Source organism: Impatiens glandulifera, chromosome 3 (assembly GCF_907164915.1).
Source record: "Impatiens glandulifera chromosome 3, dImpGla2.1, whole genome shotgun sequence".
NCBI classification, from domain to species: Eukaryota; Viridiplantae; Streptophyta; class Magnoliopsida; order Ericales; family Balsaminaceae; genus Impatiens; species Impatiens glandulifera.
The window spans coordinates 30,944,027-30,965,959 of record NC_061864.1 but is presented as its reverse complement, the minus strand read 5'-3'; the positions used below and the strand labels follow the sequence as shown (position 1 = coordinate 30,965,959).

The following is a 21,933-nucleotide window of genomic DNA, read 5'->3' as shown; positions in this document are numbered from 1 at the left end:
CCTTTGCTTAAACTCATGTGATCCTTAGGCTTCTAAACTTCTTAGCTCTCCTAATATTCATCAATAAGTCAAGAAATGGGCTCTCTTGCTCCATCCACTCTTAGACTTATTACAGGTCTATTTAAATAAACTTTGATTCTGTCTCCACTCTAATCATCCCTAAGATGGTCACAATGTTTGAATCTCTCAAAGCTTCGGGCTTGGAGAAATTTCTTGAAGCTCCTGTCGTAATGCACGAACCTGAAGTTCATAAATTCTTTAATTTTGGAAATTCTACGATAATAGGCTTGTCGTGGAATTTTTTTTTGAAGAACATGTCTGTTTTTGTGAAGAAATTTTTGCTCGATTCTTCAATCTCACGTCGGAGGGACTGTCTGAGTTCCCTACCTCTTCTGATGAGGTAGTATCTAAGATGAGGCTTGTCTTCTCAGATACATATGTTGAAGTGCAGATTACTCCTGTCAGTTCTCACAGACCAAAATCTGCTCTAAAAGTTGAGTTTTCTCTCCTCAACGATATCATCTCCAAATCCCTTCTAGCTAAGGGCTTCTCCAACTCATACTTGAAGAAGGTCTTCGAGATAATGATTGCTATCACCAAGGGAACTGCAATCAACTGGGTGAAAATCATTTTCAAAAACTTGGTGGAGATGATCTCCTATCAGAGAATGCCTCATGGGTATGTCGCCCCGCTTAACATGTTTCTTCCTTCCCTTCTCACTAATGTTGGACACGGTGTCCTCATTAAATCTTCCAGAGTCTTGGACTACCAAAGAGTCCTTGATTATGTTTTTAGGGTAGGAAGACTGAAGCTGATGAGAAGAAATAGGGCTCTTCAGGGAGCTAACTAGGATTATGCCCTTTCAGATGATGTCAAAAAGAGGGAAAATGAAGTGGTAGGGGAATCAAGGGTAGAAAGGGATAGGAAAAGACCCAACTTTTGTAGTTTTTGGGCAATCTCTGTTAAGTTTGTTATCTTTCCCAGATCTTTTTATAATCTTCTAACTAAGTTTTAACATCATTAAAAAGGGAGAAATTGTTGGGTCAAATTATTTTGACTAAAATAAACTAGGGATTAAGTTTATTTAATGCTGACATTATTTTGATGATCTATGTTAAACTTAGTTGTGAATAAAGTTGAGTGGTCTATTTGCTTCGTGAAGGAACAAATATAAGACAATGCTACATTAAACGCAGTCTAAAGCAAGATATCTTAGACGTCTTACGTAGTTAGACAAAGTCTAACTCCTTCAAACGAAGTCTGAAGGAAAGCGTAGTTAGACGAGATCTAACTTTTCAGACAAGGTCTGAAGGGAAGTGTAGTTAGACGAGGTCTAACGCCTTCAGATGAGGTCTGAAGGGATATGTAGTTAGACGAGGTCTAACTCCTTCAGACGAGGTCTTAAGGGATACGTAGTTAGACGAGATCTAGCTCCTTCAGACGAGGTCTGAAGGGATACGTAGTTAGATGAGGTCTAACTCTTTCAGACGAGGTCTGAAGGGATACGTAGTTAGACGAGGTCTAACTCCTTCAGACGAGGGTTGAAGGGATACGTAGTTAGACGAGGTCTAACTCCTTCAGACGAGGGTTGAAGGGATACGTAGTTAGACGAGGTCTAACTCCTTCAGACGAGGTCTGAAGGGATACATAGTTAGACAAGGTTTAACTCCTTCAGACAAGGTCTGAAGAGATACGTAGTTAGACAAGGTCTAACTCCTTCAGACGGAGTCTAAAGAAGAATGTTTGATGTCTTGCTTTAGCAGCTGTCTAAAGGAAGCATCCGTCTACCCACGATTAGTTAGCTGCCTGCTCCACTACCTTCTGCTCCACTTCTTTCAGCAGTCTGACAAGTCAACTAATTCCATCAATGAATGAACGTCACGTATGCGAATATCCCTCAACCATATTTCTAGTACAAGACAAGATTAGAGGATATTCAGCGCACTACTCGTTCAGTACGGCCACGATCAAATTATTTAGAGCCTACTATACTCTCGTACTATAGACGGTCATCCAACAGACACATGCCACATGTCTTCAAAGAATATTCGATCTTTGGTGTATCTCAACTATATATATAGTAGCCAAAGGACAATGGTCGAAACACTTGATCTCACCGCTTCACATATTCGACAAAAAGAAAGTTTCTGATATTAAGCATCTCTCTTACTGTCTAATTGCAAACACATTGTAATCACATACTGTCTTTTTCTGTGAGAAACTTCAGTGTTGTAAGTTGAACAAAGATTATTTTGTTCAATACAGAGTTAGTTAGATCAGTGAGCTGTATTTGTTTCAAATTATTTAGTGGATATCCTTCCGGTTGTGGAAGAAGGGGTGATGTAGGAGTTTTATCTCCGAACATCCATAAAACTCCTGGTGTTCTTACTTTCTGTCATTTACATTCAGTTGTCTACAGCTTCAAATTCGACGAACACTTTCGCACTTGAATCTGTTTCAAGAGTTTGGAGGATTTGCGAAGAATAGAAATAGATAATAATCCCTCACAGAATTACTATTGAAGAATTTATCATAAGTTGCTAACAATAATCAGACTCTAATCCCTATTGGTAGCACCGATCCCAACATAATATTTTAATATATATGGTTAGTTATCATTTGACAATATTTTTTTCAACGTTTATCGACATTGAATAAGGACAATTTCCATTGTCATTCAAATACCTGATAAAAATTGTTTTACACTCTATGATTGATTTGTACAACTTACTCTCATTCATCCTTGTTATGAATTCATTTATAAAGTCATTCTACCAAAATTATATTATTGTTGAATTTTATTGTTATTATTTTGTAATATACTATTTAACATTTATATTCTCGTTTAGTTATTTATAATATTTTATATATAATTTTATTATTATTTATAAACTATTTTTTTATTTAAAAATCATTATTGAATTAACATAATTCACTTTTTATAAAAAAAATTCAAGAACTTTTTATTAAAAAATAAAAAAGAACTCAATTATCATCTCATTTGTTGAAAAAAAATTATAAACTCAAAAAATAATCATCCACACAATTGAAAAGTATTAACAGCCAAAAACCCACTAAAAATTGAAAATAATATTCAATTAATAAAAATAGAGAAAATAAATCAATTCCAACTAATTAAAATACAATAACTAACAAACACAACATCAAGGAAATTTGATGAAATGATCCTAATAATTTTGGGAAATGATCAGGCATAAAGTTTACAAAAATGACATTTTCGATATGTTTAAAGACAAAAATACTCATTCGCATCACGCTACGCTAGAACAGTCAGACGGGTCAACCCACCAAAACACATTGTTTGACGGGTCGACGGCGGGCCGGCCACCATCCCGGCGGGCTGAAAATTCCTAACTCAACCTAACCCAAGGTGGGTTGCGAGTTAGGCGGTCAGCCCGCAAGTTGTCTCACTACAAATAAAAATAAATAAAAATCATTAATAGTTCTAGAAAACAATAGTTCAAGAACATGATCAAATAGTCATAATACACACTAAACAAGAGTATTGTCTATCGTTACACATTAATTGACCAAATAGTTCAACAAAGTCAACATTCTTTAAATATTATCAATCGATATATAATCCATGTCAAATCATTCAACTTCATGTCTAATGATTGCACAAATTAGTAGCTCACGTGAAATCTTTTGGTCTATTTTCTTATACTTCATCTTTCCATCTTGATCAAGAATCTTTCTTAAACTTTAATTTGTTACATGTTTTAACATGATGCCACAATGTAGAAGTCCCATAATGTTTATCCCATATTTATATTGTTTTTTGCATTAATTACATTCAACTTTTTCTATATTATAAATACCCTTCATTTTCTTAAAATACATCCAAATATCAGAATATTCCCTAGACTTTTTAGATGACCCTTCATCATGCTTAGCACTTTTAAATTCATCAACATCCAAATTAATATCTTGATTTTGAGAGGAGTCCATTTCGAAAATAAATTTGTTATTTAACAGAATATTAAGATTCAAACTTTCAGTTTGAAGTTTTTGGAACTGAAACCAAGTTTGAATTCACGAACCCTTGAAGGCGAGAACGAATAGAAGAAGGCGGAACAAATAAGTAGTCGGCAGTCAATGTGCGAAGTATTGAGTATTGACTATTGCAGTCTGGAACCAAGTTTGAATTCACAAACCCTTAAAAGCGAGAACGAAGAGAAGAAAGACGGAACAAATAAGTAACCGGCAGTCGATGGGTGAAGTATTGAGTATTGACTAATGTAGTGTTGTCTGGGAGAAAAAAAACTAGGACTATGTGGTTGATGATGTTTGCAAAAATGACTTCACATGACGCGATAATGTTTGCAAAAATGACTTGTGCGACACGAATGGTTACATCACATGAAAGGGTGTGTAACGTCACGCGAGATCATGTTTGCAAACATTATCACGTCACTCGAGGTTATTTTTGCAAACATTATCAGTCATTCTTTCGCGTCACGCGACGCAAAGAGATATTTTTGTTCAAATGGGTAATTTTTGCAAACTTTATCAAGCCCTGATCATTTCCGAAAATGATGTTATTATTAGGATCATTCCATCTAATTTTTTCCAACGTCAATTCAAATCTGAGTGTTAAAATAAATAACAAAACACCACCTCTAAAAAAAATCAAATTACAAATCAATGTAGGATGCATAAATTTTTCTTTAGCCTCACTTAATTTGAAAGATTTGAAATTATTTAATAAATTATATATACAAGTTTTGTTTCCTCAAACCAAGTGATTTCCCGAGGATATCCATAGTCATAGATTTAAAGCATAAACAAATTTAAAAAATCTTAATTATACAAAATAAAGAGGAATACCATTATTCTTCAATAGCAATGACAATAGAACAAGGAAGACAAAAAGAATAGGATGATGACAAAAGCAATCAAACATCTACCATCTTAGTATGAGATTAAAATATTGAACAGGGATATCAATAAAAATAATGCTTCAAAACAAGAAAAGAAAAATAATGCATAATAATAATAATAACAGAAGGATTGAAAATTTTACAGAGTTAGATGGAATACACAAATATGGTCTATCTCAATTTCAGTCAAATGAGAAAAATAAACAAAGAAAAAAACTTGAGCATTTTCACCAATCAAATATATCCCCACCTTCATAAAAGCTTTCATTTTGACCCAAAGGCGGGCTTGTTCGCAGTAGTAGACATGGATGGGAGTTCATTTCGTGGAAGGATAGTGAAAAATCAAGAGAAATTTCTGCTAGCAACGTTCATTTTATTTTTTATTTTTTTTGCAGAAGTGGATCTTTCTTCTTCTGTGCATCATTATCATACCCACATCATCTAGATTGATATAAAAAGACTAGGATCCCATTCCTCCATGTAATATATATTTATAATGGGAATTTTTAATCGAAACTCAGACATTTGGTACGATATTTCTTGCCCTCATGTAGCTTAAGAATTGAGAAGGTAGCTCTGCTAACAGGGCTTGAATCACAGGAATCTCTCCATCTACATCAACAACAACGACCAAGTGAAAACAAAAAACAATAGAATAAGGCTAAGTAGCCAACCAAACATAGAGTAATCTATCTAACAACCTAGGATAAAAGTAATGATGTTTCAGGAATTTAGTGGGGAATCATATGTGCATTCAACTCTTATTTCATCGATAGTGAAAAGGATATTGAGCATTAAGTTGATTTCAGTTCATTTGGGTGTTTTTCTATGAGGATTTATGTTTGCTTACTTCATTTTGAATATGTTTTAAGAACAGTTTTCTTCCAAAGTTAACTCAGAAAGGGATATGAACCTAAAAAGAGGAAATTTGTCGAGCTAAGTAGAGAGCTTACTATGCACATCTCGAAATGGAACAAATTGGACAATATCTCGTGATGCAACTCGCCCACCAAAAGTTTCAAGTCTTTCTCCTTTGTCTGCATCCAGAATCTGCAAAGAAATTACATTCTACAAAGTCAAGGAGATTGGTCGATAGATGACAAGCAACCATTAAACACAATTTGTTTTAAGGTGTCAAAATTAAAAACTTTAGATGTGTACCAGACTGTTTGGTATAAAAAAAATCATGTTGATTATGATCATGTCAAAACATCTATATTCGGTACTTTTGCCAAAAATTAAAAAAAGCAATAACAAATCACACTATAATCTGGATCTAAAAAATACACTAAGAAAAATCTTATACCAAAGAAGAAAAAATATCACTTCCAATTAACATTGACGATTTTTTAATGAGATGATGATTGTGTACCTCCATTTCCTTAAAATCTGCTCCTCCAACACCAACTATAAGAATCGACAATGGCAGGTCCGATGCATTTACTATGGCATCTTTAGTTTCTTGAAGATCTGTTATAACACCGTCCTGAAACATTTCATGGCAGAAATATTCAGCTAAAAAACTGTTTAAAATAATCGATGCATAAACATGTTTTACTAAAGAAAAGAAGTATAACAAAGACTACTATAATGGGTTGCTTGACCAAAGACATTCCGATATCAAGCAAATACTTTTTCAATTTATATTATGTGCATCAAGTTTGCTGCTTACTGTGATTATGAGCAAAACAAAGTACTTCTGTCCATTTTCCGCAAGAGATTGGCCAGCTATTTGTGCAGCAGTATTAATGATGGGCCCAAAAAGAGTCGGTCCAGCAAGTGAAACATTAAACAACGCACTTGTATATGCATTCATAATTCCTTGTAATCCTTCAACCTTCAAAAAATGAAAAGTAAGCCCATTTTAGTAAGAAATAATTTTAAACAATTTTGGCTTGTTTTTGCTGAATAGACCGACCGAGTCTTGATTGATATGGGTTATTTGAAAACCCAGGTGGTTATTTTTAAATAACTCTGTTTAATGTAGGTTTTGGAAAATAGGTCATTTAGGGTCATATTTGAGTAAAAAGACATTAGGGCCTTGTTACATGTGGATTATGGGAGATTAATTTCAAATAACTCAATATCCAATCAAAAATCTACTCTTCAATCACATCAGTTAAATCATCAACCAAAATGAGCTATATTTTAAAAAATTATCATTATATATTTATACTCCTAATTGTGTTTACCAAAATAACATAACTTTCAATAACCTACATCAAACAAGGTTATTTGGAAATAACCACTTGGTTATTCAAATAACCCTAGATCAAACAAGGCCTATGGGGTATTAATATATAATTAACAAATATTGTTTTATTTAAGTAGAGGTTATTTTAATATTTTGGATGATGATTTAAATGATGTGTAGATTGTTGATTGGAGGGTTATTTTAAATTAATCCCAAATAACCTATATCAAATAAGCTATATTTGAATTTTTCTTTTTGTTTGTGATACTTGGCCTGTTGGGTATCCTTTATTTTCGTTGAAATTGCCAATGGATTTTCATTTATTAAATTAAGGCTCCAGCCTTTACCAAGAAAAATTAGTCTTTAACATAAACAAGGCTATTAGGAGTTTCTTCTGTAAGGGAACACAAACAATACAACAATAATTAATCTAAGACAATATATATGAAATATATTAGGTACCTCACAGTTACTTTGGCTCCCATTCAAGTTAAAACAATGAGATACAGGGCCATCAATCGGTCGTGCTCCAAAACCCCATGATGGAAAACGCTGATCTGAATCATAGAATTGTAGTACCTCCCCTACCTCTAAGATAGCCTGAAAATGGGTCACTATTAAAAGCTTGTATGGTAGTGTAGATGGTTAGTGAATTAAATTGCATTGAAATAAGAGATATAACATAGTTTGGCAGATTTTTACCCTCTGGTATGCATTTGGTCTCCCTGAAGGATCAATATAGTGCAAGGAATCAGGAAGACGTGGATTTCCATTTGAAGCTGTCCAGTCAAGTTTAAGAAATAAACCACTATTAAATCATTAAAACTAATTAAACTTTTTCACTAATTATCAAATTCTTGATGCAAATCAAAATGTGTATATTGTAGGAACAGAAGACCCATAGACATACCTGTAAAATCAATTGAAACCATAAAGTTCAGTTGACATCCCCCAGCCAAATAATCAAGGAATGTGTGTTGGGCACTTTCAAAGAACTTGTCCACAAATAATTGGCCTTTTAACACCTGTAATGAGATTATCAAACATTTTCAGCAATTAAAAAGAGGTAAATTGAAATTTGAGCAGATTAATCAGAACCTTGCTCTGTTGAGAATGCCCTGCAGCAGCCGCCGATAGTAAGTGCTCCCCCTGTCCTACAGAATGAAGCTTTTCTAAGTCTGCTAATGATTTCTGAACTTTTCTGAATGATTAAATAGGGGAAAGCACAATCAGTAATAAAATCTGCAAGCATTGAGAGAATAAGCAAAATAAGGTAAGGGAGTCTAAGCTTCTAAATAAATGTAAACAGAACTTACTTACCCAAGAGAGTCGTGTTTTCCATTGCTATTGAAATTGAAACACTCTATCAGTAGGGGACTTTCCTGCAAAGACATAATGCAGAAAAAACTTCAGGCCTTGTTTGATTTGGATTAAGTATTTAAGTCTAAATAAACCACTATCACGGCATCAATTAATTCTTCCATCAAATCACCACTAAAATAACCATTTTATAACATTTTACAATATAAAACATTAAGAATATTTTCATTTTTTCACCAAACAATATATTTTTTAAAAATCGGTTTATTTCAAAAAAATATCAGAAGATCAAACAAACACTTAGAGAAGACTCCACATTCCAAAAGGAAGAAAAAGAATGATCAATTTTGTGGTTCCTATTTCCACATCCCAGAAGCAAATATCCCAGTGAAGAATATAACAAAATAACACTGATGAATGTAAAGAGCGTGTCCTGAACCAAGAGAAAACACTTCTAAGTTACGGGTGTAACTATAACCGACCGAATCGACTAAATTGACCCGAACCGGTCTATACCAAACCAAAAACCAACTAACTGACCAATGACCGACTGTTTATGAGACCGCTAAACCGAACCAAAACGGTTCGGTTTGTCGGTTTAGTGGCGGTCGAACCACCAAACCAGCCGACGTTAAATTTAAAAAATATACATAATTTGAGTTGATACCTGAACATTTCTCTTAATAATTAAGTTTTCAACCATTGAAGTTGAACTACAATATACATAATTGTTATTTAATTTCAAAGCAAATATGCATAGTTGATATTGTTTTTCAAAAAAAAAAATAGATACAATTGTATTATTTAACAATAATTAAATTTGGCGAACAAATAAAACCGAGAGAACCAATATCCTAACCGACCAAACTGAAACCGACCTCAAACCGACTTCAACAGTTTGGTTGTGCATTTCGGTGTACAAACCGACCGAAACGCTTACACCCTATTCCAAGTAGCAGATTACTTTTACCTTATCCGAATGGATGTTTTCACAATGAAAAGGAAAGAACATGTATAACATGCCCAATCCCCTAACAAAGAAGGAAGAGGACATCTAGCTCAACAAGTATCAACCATAAGACCAAAAGCAAGAACAAATTACCTTGCTTCCAACTTGTTGAATATTTAGAAATACAGGTTTCCATGTTGGGAAAAGGTCATTCTTCAAGACCTCTGTTTTACATATTGGAACAGTAATTCCGGCCTCCACAATTTTTGATATAACCAAAAAAGGATCCTGCAGATGTGTCAACATAAAGCAATGTTTCTTCAGGGAAGTGCACCAGAGAGACAGAAAAAAAATAAGAAGGAATAGTGTATGACAAGGACCATACACTTCTTGAGAATAGATCTTTATTTTCCAAATCTGAACACCTAAATATCAACTCTGTTGTAGTCTTGGAGCTGATACATTCTTCGGCATAGATAGTTAGTGTGCCAGAGTTCCTCTTGGGCTGATTCAACCCAATAGCTCCATCTTTATGATTAAGATCCAAGGTCAAAGTCTTGTTGCTTTTGGTACATATCTACATCAAAGAAAAGAAGAAATCACAAAAATGAAGTTCAAAATACATATATATATATATATATATATATATAGAGAGAGAGAGAGAGACTAAATTTTGAGAGTTTCCACACACTAGATTCTAATGAGGGGGAACTTCCTAGTCCAAGAATAAAGAAAACTCTAGTTTAAGAGACACAACATTAACACAAGGTGCCTGACATTTTAATACCTTAGACAACGCACAGGTAGCCTCTCCAAGAAACTGTTGCTCGTCCAGCTTAAGTGTCTGCATCAGTCAGACTTTTAAGAATTAGCATTGCAGCTAACTGTAGCATCAAGATCAGCCACAAGAGATAGATTGTTTTGGTATGCATTTTTTTCATCATGTATCTACAATTTGTTATGTTTGTCAAAACTTACAATCCTCTATAAAATAATCTGGATAATGATCCAAAAGAAAATCTCTATACCAAATGAAGCCTAAAATTACACCGATGATCCTGAAAAAATCTTATACCAAACGAAAAAATAGCTTTCAATTTAACTTCGATTGTGACAAGATATCAGATTCCAAATAAGCTCCATATATTGGACACAACTCGCAAGTTACATACATTCACAATAAATATTAGAGAAAAATAGACATTTCATGTCAAAGGGATACATATCGCTGCAAGATCGTGAAGGTAAAAAAAATGCAAACAAAGTAAATAACAACCCTTTATTAGCTCCTTTTTGTTATGGATCTTCATTGAAGAAATATAATTTAACTTGAAATCTTGTGCATCTATACTGGGTTCTAGGTCAGTTTGACAACAGTACCTAATCAAGCAGACACTACATTGCTATATAGTTTAAAGCTGAGGAATGCATTAATCGATGATCAAATTTCCAGTAGCCAATGTCCATGTATCTGCTGAACTATCTAGGCTATATCTCCCAATTTACAACAACAAAAAAAGTACTAAAAAGAGCATGTCATAATAAGTTCATGAATAAAATGTATATCTTATAGAAGAATACCACTATACCACCTTTTTGGTGGTCAGTAATCATCATAAATATTTAGACAATACTAACTAATAAGGATGTCTTCAGAATACGAGGTTTCAGGCTTCTAATTAAAACTATATTGTGAAGATAAGATGGCATGAGCATACCTTTACATCTAGACCGTGAAACTGGGTGTCTACATCATACAACCGAAACCTGTGGCAAAGGCTTTCAAACATGAAACTCAGAAGGAAAATATACATTCCAAGAATTACAGATAAGAAAATTGAACTCACACCAACGTCTGCAACACCTCAAAATGGTACATAATTGTTTGCTTCACTATCCAGTTTGGGTTCAAAGTATTTAATGCTACTTCAGTTCGCCCAATCTCTTGAAGTTTTCCATCTTTCCCTTTCATGTATATAACTGCCATAGGGTCACTCTTAAAAACAAATGAAACTCATAAGATCGTCGACATTATTACCCTTACAACTATAGGTTGAAATAAAAACAATAACATGCATATGGGTTCTCCAATCAGAAGAAAGAAATGAGAATGAAAAATTCACTATTATAACATGCAGGAATGTCAATGAACGATAACGAAATCAATAGTCTTAAATAAAACAAACCTTAGAAAGCACATCTCGATCGCGTAAGTTGGAAGCAGACAATGCTAGCTACAAAAATTGTGAGAAGTGTCAGTCCAATAAAATTTGACTGTCAAATAAGAACTTAAATAAATTGATTTAACAATCTCCTCATAATAATACAGAAAATGCTCCGGATTAGGAATTTTGGTTATGTTTATAAAGAAAATCTCTATCCAGAAACCTCAACAAGAATGGAGAACGTCTAAGAACTTCAATATGATTCAAAGTTGTTTAAGTTGTTAAAAATACGAAACACGTCAATTGCAGGCCCTATAATTCTTCCTCTTAAGCGAGAGTGGAATATAAACAAATTGTAAGAATCTGCCTAATCCGAACAGGTAGTGTAAATCTGTAATCTCAGATTCCACCATACCGAACATCTGAATCCTCTAGTAGAAAACCACCACCTAGCATTCTATTATCTAGACCAAATCTCTAAACCTCAATATCAATGAAACATATTCAAGTAACTTCAACTACTACAATCAGTTTTCCCGTCCATCAAGTTCAAAATACTAACAACGAAATAAACAAGTAACAGGCATTTACTCAATAAAGTGTGCTACTACTAATGTAAAAGAGAAAATCAATGACTAACCTCGATCTGAGAGAAAAGACCACGATAACCACGGGCGTTTAGTAAGTAATTGACGGCATCGTTTGGCGCCTCAGATGGATTAGCACGGGAAGCAGTGCCGCCAACTGCAGAACGACCGCCGGCGACGTCGGAGCAACAATTGCCCATTCCACGCCGCAGAAGGAAGTTAAAGAAAAAGGAGAGATTGAACGGAAGGACGTGAGCAGGTGCTGAAAAGTTAAACTTGGGATGGGAGAGACAGAATGAATGAGAGAGGAGAGAGAAATAAAAGGAGATGATGGCCCACTTAGTCTAAAGTCCCCCCAACATATCCAATTGAGAATTTGGGGGTCATATATATATTTATATAAATGAAAACGCGTTATTATAATTTATTTATAAACCATTTTTTATTTTATTCATTTTATAAATATTTTAAAAAAAACTTAATTTATTTTTATCCTTTTTTCAAATAAAAATTAATAATATTTTAATTATATATCAAAATAATCTAACGTACGGTTAAAAATATATATATTAAATTATTTAACCATAAATCCATAACACTTAAATATATCATAATTCATAATCATTCCTAAATATAGAACTAAAAATAAATATTTTGTAACTTAAAATTCAAATTATAATGAGTTGATTCTTATATTTCATATTACTTACTTAATTTATTTTATTTAAAAATATGCGATTTCAGAATGATTCTCAATGTATATCTTTTAGTTGTTTCCTAATTTCGTCTTCGCAATTTCTTCTCTACTTCTTCCTCTTTTCTTCTATTGTGTTTCTTAATTTTTTTTCCTTTATTTTTCTTATTCAAATGTATCTCCTTGAATCAATGGTTTGAGAGAATCTCATTGATAATTTTAATTTATTAATCGATTCAATTTGGTCAGTTAAGAAATTGGTTCGATCAATTTTGTTCGTTTTTTTCAAATAAAAATTAATACTGTTTTAATTGTATATCAAAATAATCTAATGCATAGTTAAAAATGTATATATTAAATTATTTAACCATAAGTATATAACACTTAAATATATTATAATTCATAGTCATCTCTAAATATAGAAGTAAAAGTAAAATTAAGATAAATATTTTAAAACTTAAAATTCAAATTATAATGATTTGATTCTTATATTTCATTTTACTTGCTTAATTTATTTTATTATAAAAATATGCGATTTTTAAAATGATTCTTAATGTATATCTTTTAGTTGTTTCCTAATTTCATTCTCGCAATTTCCTCTCTACTTCTTCCTCTTTTCTTCTATTGTGTTTCTTAATTTTTTTTCTTTATTTTTCTTATTCAAATGTATCTCCTTGAATCAATGTTAATTTGGTTTGAGAAAATCTCATTGTCAATTTTAATTTATTAATCGATTCAATTTGGTCAGTTAAGAAATTGGGTCGATCAATTTTGTTCGTTTTTTTCAAATAAAAATTAATACTGTTTTAATTGTATATCGAAATAATCTAATGCACAGTTAAAAATGTATATATTAAATTATTTAATCATAAGTCCATAACACTTAAATATATCACAATTCATAGTCATCCTTAAATATAGAACTAAAAGCAAAATTAAAATAAATATTTTGTAACTTAAAATTCAAATTATAATGATTTGATTCTTATATTTCATTTTATTTGCTTAATTTATTTTATTATAAAAATATGCGATGTATATTTTTTAATTGTTTCATAATTTCATCCTCGCAATTTCCTCTCTACTTCTTCTTTTCTTCTATTGTGTTTCTTAATTTTTTTCCTTTATTTTTCTTATTCAAATGTATCCCCTTAAATTAATGTTAGTTCATATTAGGGATTGTAAGCTTTAAAATTCAATGGTTACTACAACAAATTTAATATAATCAAAATGTTAATTTGGTTTGAGTCTCATCGATAATTTTAATTTATTAATCGGTTCGGTTTGGTAGGTTAAGAAATTGGTTCGATCAATTTTGTTTGTTCCGAAAAGTTATTGTTAAATTATATAAAAATACTAATTATGTATATTTTTCAAATTATAATATGATAGGTGGATTTTGATGTTTGGAACTTCACTGTATACTTCACAAAAGGTCGAATATTTAGTTTGATTGATTTTTTAATTTATTTAGCCGATTCAATAAAGTTTAGAGCCGGTTTTACTTAGCATCCCTAATTTGTTGACTTTGATTTTTCTCTATAAACTTTTAAACATGATCCCAACAAATAAATAGAATATCCAATTTTTCTTCTCTTTTCTTTTAATAATTTTTTATTTAATTAACTTAAAATTAAAGTCTCTTCAAATTCAAACTTCTAACTTTTATTTTATGTAGGTTTAGTTTAATTAATTTATAAGTGCGTATAATCAAAATTATAATGTTTGCGTAGTAATAATATTATTTTAACTAGCATGTATCCCGTGCATTTGTACGAGTAATAATATAAAAAATAGTGAAAAAAATATTACGGTAAAATTTTTATGGACGGGTCAACCCACAATTCGACCCAAGTATCCATTTACTCTCACATATATCCAAATTAACCACAACTCTCAACCCGGCAATCCGGACACTTTAAAAATTAAGCATCATTATATATATAGAGATTAGTTAGTTAAAAAGTTAAACTTATATTGTTAAAATGTCACGCGTTTATCAAATTTTGGGTTGAATTTAGAAAATAAAATGTTATTAGCCTAGTTGGTTAAAAGATTGTACTTGTTTTGTTAGGTTGCAAGTTCGAACCATATTTATAGCATTTTTAATTTTATTTTTAACCGTTTTAAGTTTATGGGCGGGTTAACCCACAATCCGACCCAAGTATCCATTTACTTTCACATATATCCAAATTAACCACAGCTCTCGACCCGACGGCAATCCGGAAACTTTAAAAATTAAGCATCATTATATATATATATAGATGTGTATAACATCAACTTTTTTTTCCTCTCTTTTATAACATTTTTATTTTTTTTATTTTTATTATTCAGTCTTTCATTTTTTATCATTTATTTTTTCTCTCTCTTTATTTTTCATATAATTTATTTAATCATTAATTATATTTACTAAATTAACTAATTATATACTATTATTATAATAATATAAATTAATGTTTTAATATAAATATATGTATGTATCAATTTATAATGAATATATAGATAAATCTTTTTAAGAAAAATAATAAAATATTTACATTAAAATTAAGCTAACTTTTAAATGGTGAGGAAATTGATGCAGGGAAAATGTGTTCTTCATATCCACGTGTTTTTTATTTTATATTATTTTTTTATTTATCTATTTTCTTTCATTAAAATTTAAAATTATATGTTTATACAAAATTATAGAAACTAACGTATTCATATATTATTTTAAAATATATATTTTTAATTTAAGTAATTTATTAATATTTAAAATTAAATTAATTAAATAATTTTGAGTAAAAAAACTTTTTTTTTTGAGAAAAAGTAAAAAAACTTTAAAGTTATAAATATATAATTGAATGGTCAATTATTTATCATTTATAATTTAAAATAAAAATTGTAAAAAAATCATTTTTTTATATTAGAAGATGATAAAAGTCATTTAAATAAAACGACACATATAACATGAGAAAATAATAAATAAATAAATAAGTCACAACAATAAAATTAAAAGTAAAATAAAAACATGTCAGCCTAATAGATTATCGAACTCCATACTTGAAATATTCATAAATTCAATATAAGGAATTTACAAAGATATTATGGACATTAAGTTTAACGGGATGTTCTAAACTATTCCAGTGAGGAAATTATTAAATATGAATAAATTTCTAAAAGGAGGGGCAATTTGGGTGATTGATTTGGAGATCCAAACTCAAGTCAAAATGATTCGCAAGGCATCTCATGTTGATAAATTTTCATATATCCAACATCAACCTAGGAAGACGTTAACGATGATTCTAAGATAACGAATAATTAGTTAATTAAAAAAAAAACAATTCTCAACAAGATTAAGAGAATTATGAAAGGAGAAAAGAAATAGACTAAAATTAATAAATCCAATAAAAAGAGAGAATTACAAAAACTTCAAATGTGAAGTATAAGAGAACATATCTTAGCATAAAAGAATATGATTAACATTTATCTTAATACCTAAGTGTTCTGTTGATTTAACTTGTTTGTTGAGTTTTGATGATGTATCTGGTAATTAATTTCACAACTTGAATTGTAATAGTTTTTTTTTTGTGTGTGGACTAAGGTAAGGTACATATAATCTTCTTGAACGTGTGAGTTTAATAGAAAAGAAAAGTCTCATTTTAAGAATAAATAAAACTTTAATTTAATTGATAATTAAGGTCAAGGGGTAATTGGTTCATACACTTTTTTCGGGGTACTTCAACAGAATTTATTTAGGAATTTATTGGTTGGGTTCGTGTGTTAATTCTTGGGATGTGAACTAAAAAATGGAAAATTAGCTTGATTTCCTATAAAATAGTTTTGAACTTTAGATAAATACATTCAATAATGTCATAAGTTCAATATATTCAAATTTGTTGTTCAATATATAATTTGTAGATTTGGTTGAATTGAGTTTGTTATATAATAAACAAATATTATGATTTTGTTTAATTAAAAGAATAATATAATATAAATTTTGGGAGGCTTAGATTAAGTTAACAAAAAGTATATGTCAAGAAACATTGATTTTCTATTCCTAATTATTTGTGGAGAATAATTTAGCTTGAAAATAATAAAATAAAACCAAGATTCAAGACATATTATTCTTATAAATTTTATACTTTTTTTTTTTTTGCGTGGTAGTACCAGGTTATTTTTTTAAGTGTCAATATTAATCTCCTAAAAATATAAATTTAGGTCAAACATAATTCTTACAAGTTTGGTTATTGTAAGAATATAGAAAGAGATTTTATTGAATGATCTCTCAATTACATAACGCATTTTATATAGACATTAAATTAAACTTATAAGAAAACTAATATAATATAATATAATATAATATCGATATTATCAAAATTTATCATATTGTGATAATATCTTACAAATATATTATTTTTATATTATATTTCCAATATATTATATTAATTATATTTGTTACACCCTCGCAATCGAAGCAAGTAAACGATGTATGCTGAGATTGGATCGAAACTCTTCAAAAAGAATCCGAAAAACCCCAAACAACGATGGTGTAGCAGCCAAAGGCGAAGAAAGTGTTCCAGTCAGAGTAGCAGCAGATGAAGATCCAAGCGCTACTGAGGTCGCAAATGATCTGAAAGTAGATGCACCAAAAGGAGACGGCGATGCACTAGTTGCCATTCCAAAAGGAGGATATGACAAAGAACTAGTGACGGTTGATCCAAATCCTAATGAAGAAGTGGAGGTTGTGGAAGTCGTTGTTTTGGTTAATCCAGATCTGAAATGAGCAGAAGCTCCAGTTGCGCCAAATCCAAAGGAAGCGGCTGAAGCCGAGACACCAGGTGTTCCAAAGGAATGTGTGGAAGCAGCTAAAGCCGAGGCACTGGTTGTTCCGAATCCGAAAGCAGGGGCACCACTTGCTCCAAACCAAAGGAACTAACAGAAGCGAATGACACTAAAAAAAATAAAAAACATAATAAGGTAATAGAATTTATTTGAGCCCTCCATCAATGATTTAAAGTAACCATTGATGGAGGCAACGAAAGACTATATTTTGTGCTCAAAGACAAAATTTTGGCTCTGATACCATGTAAAAATATAGAAAGAGATTTTATTGAATTATCTCTCGATTACATAAGACATGTCTCTTATATAGACTTTAAATTAAACTTATAAGAAAACTAATATAATATAATATAATATAATATAATATAATATAATGTAATGTCGATATTATCACAATTTATCGTATTGATAATATTTTACAAATATATTATTTTTATATTATATTTCCAATATATTATATTAATTATATTTATTAGTTATCGCACTCTTGGATTTTGTTGTCTTCATTTTCATTTTTTTTTTCTTATAAACTCATCATTGTTTTACAACCACTTAAGATCACAATGCAATAATATACTCTTAAATCAACCTTTATAATATTTGAGTTTTTATGAATTTATAAGAGAGAAAAAATGTGGTAGTGATAATAACTAATTAAAGTTTTGTAAGTAGAAAAGACACGGTAAATATATTCCAATGGACCCACTCTAATAATCATCTTAACTTTTCAATATTGTAGAAAGTGTTACATACTAATTTATTAATTAAGTTTGTAATGTATTTAGGAAACATTAACTATTATGAGTCATGGCATTCATGACTGATCATAAAAGAAGGTCACAACTGTCAGCCGCCTAGGACAATCCTCTTAGGATACCCTCAAACAAATTATAATATGGACTATAATATACATTAATATAAAATTTAACAAACTAAATTAAATTATTATTATTTAATTACAGTATAATACAAACTATTATATATTTTTAATATAATTTAAAATATTTCAATGAAAATAAAAAATAAGAACATTATTTATTTATGATACTCTAAACTTGAGAATCGTACCTGATGATGACATCTAATAACTCACTAATTATTAATTAAAGTAAAAATAACATTGTTTAAAAAATAAATATTAAGTTCAATTTTTATTTAGAGCTTTTTAAGACTATAATGTTAATTGATAATATGGGGTAATAATATTATTGTACGAATTTTATTTAAGATATTAAATATCACAAATTCTATAAAGTCGTGTTAATTTTTTAAATTAAAAAATAATAAAATTATCGTGTTTTTACCACCAATAACTAACTTATCTTTGGTTTCAGTTCGAATTTATTATTATTTTTTTTTGGTCATAGTCTATAAATTTAGGAAACTATAATATATTAATCTAATAAAAAATAATGTTATAATCTTATATTATATTAAACTACTATGATAAGAGTCTATAACTATAAGAGACCAAAAATCAGGTGGGTTATGTTTGTGCTCAATTTCTAATATATATTTTCTAAGACATATGACCTCTCACATTTCTAATGTTCATTTAGTTGAAGGAATTTTTTACCCTCAAGACAAGGGAAAAATTATTGGGATGAGATCCGTTTTAGCTTTCCAAGTTCGAGGGTTAGTACAGTCCAAAAAACAACTCTGTCGGGACAATGTGACAATGCAAAGAGGACTCTATGATATGGAAGAGAGGATGAGGGAGGAGAGGGCCGAGATGGAAAACATGTTGAAGGCTGATATGGAAGATAGAATGAGGGAGGATAGAGCCGAGATGATGCATCTTATGTCGGGCGGTGCATCAATAAATCCTACAATGTTTTCACAATTTACTAATATTGTCGGTCAATCATCGGGTCAAGGGTCATCCACGATAATTCCACTTGTGCAACCCTAACAATAAGACAACGATGATTATGGAGAAAACACAACTTAAATAATAACATTTGTTATGTATAATTAGAATTCAAATGTCAGTGTAGTACTAATTATTATTTTGTGTTTGTTTAAGAACATTTGTTATGAATTTTAATATGATTTTGGTTCAATTTTATTTAGGGTTTTGTTTATTGTTTAATTTTGGTTCTATTTTAGGTTTTGTAATATTATTTAAATATATATTTTTTAATTACATAGGTGTTACCGATTGATTATTCAACCAATCAGTGTTTCAAAGTTAGCCTATACCGATTAGTTATTCAATCAATCGGTGCTTCTCAGTTAGCCTATATCGATTGGTGACGATCAGATTACAACCAATCAGTATTACCTTATAATTAATATAAGTTTTAAAATTAAATTTTGAATGGTAGTTATCAAAAGCATTTTGGTTAATTTTGAGATCATTCTATTATTATTAAGATTAAGACTTGAATATATATAGTGGTCAAAACTATTAGAACCCCAATTTATAGGGAAATTTAACGAAATGACCCTAAAAAGGGGAGTAAATGAGCCGGTGACCAGCGCATAATTATAAATGCGCTGGTGACCACTTTATATTTTTTTGACGAAATTGTCCCTGTCGCGAAACGCAATCGCCGGTTACGAGACGCATCCGGATGCCATGTAAAAAGTCTATAATCGGATTGTCGGTTGCGTCTCGCGATTGGATTGCGTCTCACAAATGCGTCTCGCAAATGCGTCTCGCAAATGCGTATCGTGATTGTCGGTGACGTCCCGCGAATGCTGGTTGTGTCTCGCGAATGCCAGTTGTGTCTCGCGAATGCCGGTTGTGTTTCGCGAATGCCGGTTGTGTCTCGCGAATGCCGGTTGTGTCTCGCGAATGCCGGTTGTGTCTCGCGAATGCCGGATACGTCTCACGAATGCCGATTGCGTCTCGTGAATGCATCTTGCGATTTCTGGTTGCGTCTCGTGAATGCATCTTGCGATTTCTGGTTGCGTCTCGTGAATGCATCTCGTGAATGCATCTCGCGATTTCTGGTTACGTCTCGTGAATATCGGTTTCTTCTCGCAACTGGGGGTGCGTCTCGCGATTGTAGACTTTTCACATGGCATCTGGTTGCGTCTCGTAACCGACGGTTGCGTCTCGCGATAGGGACAATTATGTCAAAAAAATATGAAGTGGTCACCAGCGCATTTAAAATTATATGCTGATCACCTACTCATTTACCCTACTACTGGGGTCATTTCGTCAAATTTCCTTTATATCCGATCCCTTTACCCATTTTAAATGTGTGTTTAATTTGAATAATATCACTTACCTTTTAAATTAATTAATTCCTCTTTAATGATGAATTGAATTATACCAAAATTTCTAAATTTAAAATTGATATATTTCATAATGTTTTAAATTTATGTAATATATATTCAACAATTGATTTTTTAAAAATATTTTATTCAAGTTTTACTACTTAATTTTGGTTGCTGTAGACAATCAGCCTAGCTAAAAGAAAAAGTGGGGTTTGAAGAGCATGTGCCATAGTTTTGCAAAAAGCACATGTTAGTTGGGGTTAGTAACATATACCAGCAAGGCATATGCTAAAAAAATTTGCAATTTCCTTAACATAAAACTATTAAATCATTAGTATTTTAAAAATATTTCCAGAATTATTTAATTTGTCATGTGGGTGAGTCCTAATTAGTTAGACACTGACTCTACCATTGTTCAGCAAAATTAAAATTTACTTAAATTGAAACTGTACATATTTATAAATATAAAACCAAGTTCACTTTTATATTAAATATATTTCTAAACAATTTTAAAATAAATAAAGCACACATTGTTATATATTTTTAAATATATCAATAATAAAGAAAACACAAATTGTAAGGTAACAACGAAACAAAATGAATCTAATAAAAATAAAAGTGAAAAGGAATAGAGTAAAATATTGAATTAACACAAGATGAGACATATATAGATACAAATGCTTTTTCAGATCAAGGTTATTTGAAAAAAATAATATTTTATTATGATTTTGAGTATGTAAAATTTTTATAATAAAAACTTAAAAAGTATTAATATATAATAATAAAATAAAAAATATTTTAATATTTTAATTAATAAATTGAGTAAGGTAATAAATAAAACTTGAGAATGATATCGATTTAACGAGTTTTAGTTGTAATTATTGAAATAACTTAATCCGAATAAAGCCCAAAACACCGTCAATTATATTTTTTTTTGTCTAGAATATTAGTTTAAATCAGATAATATTTTAAAATATAATATAATTACATATATTTTTACAATAACTTTATTTAGTGAAATCCAATCTTAGGCCTGGTTTGATATTTGGGTTTTATCAGGATTTTATC

The 21,933-nt window shown here is 30.6% G+C and overlaps 1 protein-coding gene across 1 annotated transcript; it reads right to left on the bottom strand.

The window, feature by feature from the left end:
- Positions 1 to 4,994: 4,994 nt before the first annotated feature.
- On the bottom strand, positions 4,995 to 12,465 carry LOC124931183 (protein BONZAI 1-like). Its single transcript, XM_047471580.1, has 16 exons — positions 12,173 to 12,465; positions 11,554 to 11,601; positions 11,215 to 11,363; positions 11,086 to 11,134; positions 10,155 to 10,211; positions 9,753 to 9,944; positions 9,521 to 9,655; positions 8,419 to 8,480; positions 8,197 to 8,299; positions 8,009 to 8,123; positions 7,801 to 7,877; positions 7,561 to 7,698; positions 6,577 to 6,741; positions 6,277 to 6,390; positions 5,858 to 5,954; positions 4,995 to 5,516 (listed from the first exon to the last, which is right to left on the bottom strand). The coding sequence occupies exons 1-16, from the start codon at positions 12,317 to 12,319 to the stop codon at positions 5,422 to 5,424; spliced, it is 1,743 nt and encodes a 580-aa protein (XP_047327536.1). The 5' UTR covers positions 12,320 to 12,465; the 3' UTR covers positions 4,995 to 5,421.
- Positions 12,466 to 21,933: the final 9,468 nt, after the last annotated feature.